The sequence below is a fragment of the Pristiophorus japonicus genome, chromosome 5 (assembly GCF_044704955.1).
Source record: "Pristiophorus japonicus isolate sPriJap1 chromosome 5, sPriJap1.hap1, whole genome shotgun sequence".
Taxonomy (NCBI): domain Eukaryota; kingdom Metazoa; phylum Chordata; class Chondrichthyes; family Pristiophoridae; genus Pristiophorus; species Pristiophorus japonicus.
In genome coordinates this window covers 256857594-256867008 of record NC_091981.1, presented here as the reverse complement: position 1 = coordinate 256867008, position 9415 = coordinate 256857594, and the positions used below count along the sequence as shown (strand labels likewise).

Below are 9415 nucleotides of genomic sequence, written 5' to 3'. Positions count from 1 at the left end.
AAGGAATAAAAACAGAAAATGCTAGAAATACTCAGGTTAGGCAAGAGACACAGAGTCAACGTTTCATCAGAACTGGAAAAAGTTAGAGATACAACAGGTTTTAAGCACGTACAGAGCCAGTGAAAAGGGGAGGGGAGGGAAGAACAAAAGGGAGGGTCTGGGATAGGGCGGAAGGCGGGAGTGATTCAATGACAAAAGGGATGATGGTGTAAGGCAAAAGAGTGTGGTAATGGGACAAGGAAAGATGGGTTTGGAGAAGCTGTAAATGACAACACAGATGCTGTCAAACCTGCTGAGTATTTCCAGCATTTTGTGTTTCTTTTTCAGATTTTCAGCATCCACAGTATGTTGCTTTTGTATTAGAGTATAAAACCAGGCTTAGTTTGTAGTCAGGTTGTAGCACAAGTCTAATGGGCACAATGGGATCATTTTACTTTTGATCCAATGAGAATGTTGAAGATAGATAACCTTCTACTTAGTGGTATGAACAAACCATTACACCACATGGCAAATTAGACTACTGAATACAAGGACAAAACATTGCTCCACAGCTTTAATCCTTACACCCACCATGTAAAAGTTTTAATTTGCTTCAGTAAAAATACAGGCATCAAGGTTCTAAAATACAAGTTTTGGCAATCACCAATTTGAATGGCTCATGCAGACCAGCTGTCTCAATCTCAGTGGAAGCAGAATGCTTTTATCAAATGTTCCAGTGAATCCTCAGCTGTCAAATTCTATTTAAATAGAAACAAGTTGAGGGTGTTCTCTACATTTCTCTTCTTGCAAAGGACATGGTACAGAATTAACAACTTTTCACATCGTAATTGTGGAGGAAACCCATTCAGCATGATCGTTTCTTCAAAATCACATGTAGGTTAGTTATTATGCTCCTTATATTTCTTCAAGTGCTACACACATTGATTGTATATGCCCCCTATGTTTCTTCAAGCATTGGACATGTAGGGAATCCATATTTATTCTGGTACAGTAGTTGCAAACTGAGAAAGAAAACACAATTGAGGCAACACTGATTTTCTACTGAATTGTCTTATTCACTAAAAGCTTTGATCAGTTTTTAAGATCATGGAATATTGCTGTTACCACCTTCATCTCCTTCAGAGCACCGTCACATGGAGACATTAACATTTCGGTTGAACCCATCTTGATTCCGTTTTCAGCTTTATTTCAGGAGAATGAGATCAACATCCTTAGCATTAGTTCTCCTTTTACTTTAGAGTATTACCTCTGTACCCAAGTTGGATCTCGAGCGATAGATTCATTTTCAGGCCCTAAAATTGCAGCTCCACATGTGCTGTGTCCAGTTGTCAAATACCTGATATTGAAAAAAAGCATTAAAAATAGAAACATTAACTAATTTAAATAGTTACATCTATTAATTGGAGCACAATGTTTTCTTTAGGTTAAACATCAGAGCACATCAACTCGGGATATGGATGCCCCCATTCGAGCTCGTTCAACGTCCAGATAAAAACAGAAATATTCCATCAACCCGGGGCTGCCCCTTTACAAATTCACTACATGTGGTCATTTTGAACAGGTGGGACTTCCTGCAAGCATTTGGGTCATACTAGTCAGAATTCAAGTAAAAGAAAAATGAGAAAAATAATGTGGAAGAGATAATATGACCAAAGGAAAGACAGGGCAAGCAGAAATTTCTAACTGGTTACTTTAATTATATAGAGTTAACATTACGGTAATAAAACTCTTCCTCCGATCAAGTGTTTCAGTATCAGATGGAAACTAGAAATTTCAAAAAAACCCTCCCGGAAGTGATTGGGGTTGAGGGGAATGGAAGTTCAAATTTTCTGTTCTAGAAAAGTAACACTTCAATACAGCTGTGTGTCTTTTTAGAACTCTGGGATTTTTTTTTTAAAGTTACTCACTTGTTAGCTACTTCTACCAAGCCATCATGATCAACAGCAAAAAGCTGCTCTCTACGTTTCTGCTTAATTTCATCCGAGATACCATATAGAAAACGGTCCAATCCTGGTGATCAAAGTAGAATAAGTGTCAAAAATAAACAACACATTTTCAGTTGCCAAATGCCCTTTTTACAGGTCTGTCAATATATTTTGCTCATCACATTTCCCTTTGTTAATTCTAAAATGAATCATCCACCCAAATTCTGTAACTATTTTCTGCCATTCCCATTCACCCCCAACTAGCAAAAGAAGTTTGCAACTGCACTCACATTTAATTCTATACATTAGCTTTCCCGGAGGTTGTTTGACCTGCTGAACTACATTTGCGAACAGATTTGGTTTTACTAAAAAAATTATTATTTAAAAAAAAATCAAAGATTTTGTTGGAAGCACAGACCAGCAAATTCAATTCCTAATCAACTTTAACGAATACATTCCTGTCCGTCGACAGCTTTTAAAAATTCTCCAAATTCAAAATGTCCCAAATCTTTTTGGGGTTATACAAATGATGTGATCACGGTTTCCTATCCCTTTACAAACCCAAATATCTGCAACTTTTAACATTCTAGGTAACACAATCAACTTTACCTTTATCTGATGGGGCAACAGGAGCATCCACAACTGAAAATACAGACAGTTTAGCTTCATCAATATCTTCTGCTGTAAATTTTCCCATTTTGGCCCAATCCACGCTCCTTCGGAATACAGATATTGTATCGAGAGAATTTGGATCTCTAGAAGATTTTATTTTAAAACAGTAAGAAATAATCCCATATATTAATTATGTGTTAAAGCAGTGCCTATTTCTCATTATACTTTATATCCTCAAACAGAACATCAACATTTGTTCATTGATGAAAACTGAACACATTACAAACCCACAATCAGACAATTTGTAGTTCCACATGTTTCTTTACAAGAAAGCAAGATAGTCATGGAGTCAGACATTTGAAGGCTGAAATATAGGGCCCAAGTTTCCCCAAGAAAAAAAACGGCGCCCCTCCGAGCTGGGCGCCCGTTTTTCGCGCCTAAAACGGCGCTTAAAAAAATCCTCGGTATTCTCCACCTACTTACAGGTCCTCTGGCCCTCGGCGCAGCCAGCACGAGCTGTGGGGGGGGCGGAGCCAGGTCCCGGCGCTGAAAACAGTGCCGGGACCTCTGCACATGCGCGCTACAGTCGGCACGCAAGTGCAGTAGCTCCAGGCGCCGAACTGTGTGGGAGGGGCCCGAAGCACGCAGCCGCTAGCCCTGGCTGAATGGCCTCACCCGCCCACCTATCCCCCCCCCCCCCGACCCGACACCCGCTCCCCCCAAAAAAAAAACATTTTATCAAGTGTGCACCCCACTAATTTGATATTTATGTCAAATTATAAGGATAAATTGTGTAACAAATGAAAATTTATTAAAACTCTTAATCTAGGAATGGTAAATTGCTCTAACAAAGAGTTAATGATGACACAATGGGATGAATAGTCCTATTCTTTGCTGTGAACATCAATGGTTCCCAGTTAATTTAACACTTTCAAAATCTGTATGTAGAGAAGAAACCCAATTTTCTTTTATAGTGGAACATCTAGATGTCCCAAATTTACAAGACACTGTTGTGGGATTCACTGTAGTAAATTGAAATGTCTTTTAGATAGAGAAATTCATTGTTTTGATAACAGATTAACTTTTTTCAAATTAAAAAAAATGAAAAAGGATCCTGTACTTTTTCATAGAGGTTTCAACAGCCGATAAAAGTCAGGAAAAGGAGATGCTGGATATTTTGTTCTGTTTTCTACTCGTCAGAATGTATGCTATTCTAAATTGACAATTGTAACTGAAGCAAAATTGACAATTGTAACTGAAGCATGTACCTGTAAGAATAGAATGAAAACAGGCCACTGTGGCTTAGGGTGGCACCTCCTCCATAGGCACCACCTTTCTCACGAATTTCCCGGTGCAGATATTTAGCGGTCAATAGCCGTGCAAGAACGCGAAGACTATAAATAAAACACAGTTAATAGCAAGTATAGTCAAATGCAAATGTAACAATACCAGCTTACCGTATACGATAGAGAATTCAGTGCCCACGGGACTGTTTCATACAGAAACTGAAAATAAGAGAGATACTCTGATATACCAATGGGCTGTGTCACAAATCAGCATTCTGTATCAAGAAGCAGCAAGACATATTTTCATCTCTTTTCCCCCACCCTCTCAAATGCTGGAAAAGGTTAGGTTACCAGGGAAGTCCACTGAAGCACAGTATAGATGGGTTCAAGAGTAAATTGTGATGCATTTCTGGATAAAGGGATTGAGGAATATGGTGAGATGACAGGCAAGTGGGGCTGATCTATGAATAAACCTTTCCTGCTCCTGTTCTTGGGTTTGAAAACTTGTGATGGTATCAGCCATCTCCATTTAGAAATGGATGTTAGAATATTCCCCAACTTACTTATTCGTCATCCCTTGAAAAACTGCAGTAGGTTCATTAGTCATGGAAGGATAGTGCAGCTCAAAAAAATCTCCACAATTTCGATTTACTTTTTATTTTTCACCTGAAGGTACTGACTCATGTATGGGGTCATCAGCCCTGCAATACCCTGTGCAATGTCTATTCTTCATGTGCAATTCACTGGATAGCAATCTAATGATTTTATTCTACTTCCTAGTCTAAGCTAATGTTACTGTCCCCATCGTCTGGCTGGAGATTAGCCAACTCACGCAGACTGGGAATTGAAGTTTGGACTTTCATTTCAGATGGTGAATTTTACTATAAAATCATCAGGAGCTGATGTTAATTTTACTATTTTCCCTGAATGTACTAATTTACAAAACCACCGGGAACTGAGAAGTAATTTCACTCCCTCCCCTGAATGTATCCAAGACTGGTAAGCTCACCTTCTGTGGTCAGCTTTAGGAGTTTTTCCAAAGATTTTCTTTATGTATATATACACACACACACACACTAAATGTGCTTTTTCCCCTCCTCCCTTGTTATTTTTAGTCCTTATTTTGATCAATATTCAAAGTCCAATATGACACTAGTGTTTGAAATTTAACACAAATGTGTTCAATTTAATTTCAATGTAACTTACCTGGTAAAGTCTGGATTCATGTAGGGAACTGTGCGAATACATTCACTCACATAATTCACAGGGAAGGGAAGCTGGAAATGAGTTTTCATTTGACAAGCTTTGAAGGTGGGTTCCTAAGAGAGAAGGAAGCAGATAAAGGTTTAATTAAACTTTTGCTAATGGGTGCAAAAATATGTAGAAATGAGTTATCTCCGAATCCAAGTGGGATTCAAGCATTTAGCTGAATTACTACTAAACAACAGCACCAGTTCATCTTGTATCTCCAACCTATAAAAGTTTTCTCTTTTAAAAAGTCTTAAGAAAACACCCAAAATATAAATATTGGAGAATGCTATAAATTTAAGATACCATTTTTATATCTAGTTTCCTGTTGAACAAGGTTCTTAAAATGTCAAATTAACAAAACCCAAAATATTGCACTGCAACAAAGACCTGTATCAGTAGACAGGAAGTAGTTCGTGAGACATCGAGCCATGGTATATCACCTGGAGTACATTACAAAGCAGTAATGCATTTAGGAGTTCAGGGCATTATAAACAGCCTGGACTGAATCTTGGTCAATGTTACCATCTCAATCAGAGGTCTATTACTAATCTGTAGTACATCCCAGGCTTTGGGGTACAGTAGCATAGTGGTAATCCAGAAGCCTGGACTAATGATCTGGAAACAAGAGTTCAAATCCCACCATGGCAACTGGGGAATTTAAATTCAGTTAATTAAATAAATCTGGAATAAAATGCTAGTGTCAGTAATGGTGATCGTGAAACTACTCGATTGTCGTTAAAAACCCATCTGGTTAACTAATGTCTTTTAGGGAAGGAAATATGCTGTCCTTACCTCATCTGGCCTATATGTGACTCCAGCAATGTGGTTGACTCTTAAGTGCCCTCTGGCCAGCAAGGCACCCAGTTGTACAAAACCACTACAAAGAAGTATCATGAACTGCAGTGATTCAAGGAAGCGGCTCACCACCATCTTCTCAAGGGCAATTAGGGATGGGCCTTGCCACAAGCCATGAACGAATTAAAAAAATATCCTTTGTAATCTCCAAGGCCGAATGGTCTTTTTTCATTCTTTTCCTTATGTTTTTATTATATGTACAAAATGATGGATGCAGTAGCAGAAAAAACCTAATTCTGGATTCCTTTTTCAAAATTCAAATACTAATATCAAAAAATGTACCACTCTTGCCTTGCACTGATCATTTTTGTACATAGAAAAATTACGAAACAGAAGGAGGGCATTTGGCCCATCGTGTCCGTGCCGGTACTGCTTTATGTGTTAATAGATCTGAAATAGTCAGATTTTTTAAAATTTATCTATTTATGTTAACCCAGCCTCAAGTGCTGCATCCAACTCCAGATGAAGGGGAATAATATCAGATAGTAGAAATATTTTGCTGTTTCTACTGAAATAAGATAGTCAATGGGTTGATAACTCAGATGAACCAAGGCCAGACCCAGCAATGTTATTGTGTGATTTGTGGTATCTATCTGGGCAACGGTCAACAGTCTCAGAAATTCCATTAGTCACTGTGAATGGCCTTACAGACACTAGCTTTTTGGTAGCTCTTGAGCCTCCAGATACTTCTCCCCCAGCTTCTTCAGGATTGAGCAGTTTCTGTAATGAAAAAAAAAAATGATATTTAATCCTTCAATTTGAAATATGAAATAAACATACATTTGCTACAGTTTGGAAATATATGTGCTCTACAAACCTAGTGAGGATATGAATACTTAAGAGAATGGAGCACTACATCCAAAACTAAAATTTAAATAACTATTTCACCAGTAGTTTTTTTTTTAAACAAGATCCCACTCTGCACTAAAGACACACGTTTGAATAAAGGAAGTTCATGTCAGTGTTTGTGAAATTAAGCAAAACACTAAACTGAGGACCACCACATTCTCTGAATTAGGTAATTTATTTACTGGAATTGCACCTACAAGGCACAATGATTGCATCAGCAGTGATTAGTCAGCAATGTATGGCAATGGGCACTCTCAATAATAAAGACCTGATTTCAAACATTGCAGCCAATTACCAAACTTCCTCAAAATGACAACCATTATTTTACAATTTCTCATCAGAAACATTTTACATAGTTCTGCTGTAGATAACAAGATGTCTAAGAGCATGATTAATGCTCTCACAAAAACAAAGCCAGTTGCATCAGGCAAAACCTGCATCTTTTGAATAACACTTCAGCTGGGGAAGGGGGCACGCTGGTCAGTATAAAGATTACACGCAACTTCCATCCATTAACTTGATTAGAACTGCAGTAAACTACAATTAGTAGACATGGAATTATAAACTTTCCGCTGGATTCATGAATGAAACCTGTAAACATCTCTCATATTGGAATCCGAGTGATACAAAAGTTGGGTAAAGTGGACTGGGAAAATAGATTAAAATGCAGGATGGTTGATGAACATTTAAGGAGATATTTCACAACTCTCAAGAAAAATATATTCCAGTGAGGAGGAAAGCGTGCAAGAGAAACAAAATGGCCATCCGTGGCTAACTAAAGAAATAAAGGGCGGTATCCAATTAAAAACAAGGGCATACAAAGTGGCCAAAACTGTAGAATTCTCTACCACAGAAAGTTGTTGAGGCCAGTTCATTAGATATATTCAAAAAAGGGAGTTAGATGTGGCCCTTACAGCTAAAGGGATCAAGGGGTATGGAGAGAAAGCAGGAACGGGGTACTGAAGTTGCATGATCAGCCATGATCATATTGAGTAGTGGTGCAGGCTCGAAGGGCCTACTCCTACATTTATTTTCTAAGTTTCTATGTTTCTATGGACAGAAGACTGGGAAGCTTTTAAAAGCCAGCAAGAATGACTAAAAATGATGATTAAGAAAGGGAAGATAGACTATGAAAGTAAACTGGCACAAAATATAAAAACAGATAGCAATAGGTATATAAAAAGGAAAAGGGTGGCTAAAGTAATTGTTGGTCCCTTAAGAGGACGAGACCGGGGAATTAGTAATAGGGAACATGGAGACGGCAGAAACTCTAAACAAGTATTTTGTATCAGTTTTTAAGGTAGAGGACACTTACAATATTCCAACAGTGGATAGTCAAGGGGCTATAGGGGGGGGGGGGGGGGGGGAGGAACTTAACACAATCACAATCACTAAGGAGGCAGTGCTCAGTAAGATAATGGGATTAAAGGCAGATAAATCCCCTGGACCTGATGGCTTGCATCCTAGGGTCTTAAGAGAAGGAGCGGCAGGAATTGTGGATGCATTGGTTGTAATTTACCAACATTTCCTGGATTCTGGGGAGGTCCCAGCAGATTGGAAAACTGCAAAAGTAATGGCCCTATTTAAAAAAGGAGACGACAAAAAGCAGGAAACTATAGACCAGTTAGCCTAACATCTGTGGTTGGGAAAATGTTGGAGTCCATTATTAAAGAAGCAGTAACAAGACATTTGGAAAAGCAAAATTTGGTCAGGCAAAGTCAGCATGGATTTATGGTGGGGAAGTCATGTTTGACAAATTTACTGGAATTCTTTGAAGATGTAACGAACAGGGTGGATAAAGGGGAACCAGTGGATGTGGTGTATTTGGACTTCCAGAAGGCATTTGACAAGATGCCACACAAAAGGTTATTGCACGAGATAAAAATTCACGGGGTTGGGCGTAATATATTAGCATGGATAAAGGATTGGCTACCTAACAGAGAACAGAGAGTCGGGATAAATGGTTCATTCTCTGGTTGGCAACCAGTAACTAGTGGGGGGCTGCAGGGATCAGCTATTTACAATCTATATTAATGACTTGGAAGAAGGGACTGAGTGTAACGTAGCCAAGTTTGCTGACGATACAAAGATGGGAGGAAAAGCAATGTGTGAGGTGGACACAAAATATCTGCAAAAGGACATAGACAGGCTAAATGAGTGGGCAAAAATTTGGCAGATGGAGTATAATGTTGGAAAATGTGAGGTCATGCACTTCGGCAGAAAAAAAATCAAAGAGCAAGTTATTATTTAAATGGAGAAAAATTGCAAAGTGCCACGGGACCTGGGAGTACTTGTGCATGAAACACAAAAGGATAGTATGCAGGTACAGCAAGTGATCAGGAAGGCTAATGATATCTTGACCTTTATTGCAAAGGGGATGGAGTATAAAAGCATGGAAGTCTTGCTACAGCTATACAAGGTATTGGTGAGGCCACACCTGGAATACTGCGAGCAGTTTTGGTTTCCATATTTACGAAAGGATATACTTGCTTTGGAGGCAGTTCAGAGAAGGTTCACTAGGTTGATTCCGGGGATGAGGGGGTTGACTTATGAGGAAAGGTTGAGTAGGTTGGGCTTCTACTCATTGGAATTCAGAAGAATGAGAGGTGATCTTATCGAAACGTATAAGATTATGAG

The 9415-nt window shown here is 38.7% G+C and overlaps 1 protein-coding gene across 4 annotated transcripts in view; it reads right to left on the bottom strand.

Moving 5' to 3' along the window:
- Window positions 1-536: 536 nt before the first annotated feature.
- pitrm1 (pitrilysin metallopeptidase 1) overlaps window positions 537-9415 on the bottom strand; it is an 82552-nt gene continuing 73673 nt past the window's right edge. For all 4 annotated transcript variants that reach the window (XM_070881566.1, XM_070881567.1, XM_070881569.1 and 1 more), the window contains 6 exons: window positions 6578-6649; window positions 5030-5142; window positions 3806-3931; window positions 2535-2680; window positions 1908-2010; window positions 537-1336 (listed from right to left, as the gene is read on the bottom strand). In XM_070881566.1, coding sequence (XP_070737667.1) covers window positions 1243-1336; window positions 1908-2010; window positions 2535-2680; window positions 3806-3931; window positions 5030-5142; window positions 6578-6649 — 654 coding nt within the window. In that variant the 3' untranslated portion in view covers window positions 537-1242. The remainder of the gene's footprint in view (window positions 1337-1907; window positions 2011-2534; window positions 2681-3805; window positions 3932-5029; window positions 5143-6577; window positions 6650-9415) is intronic.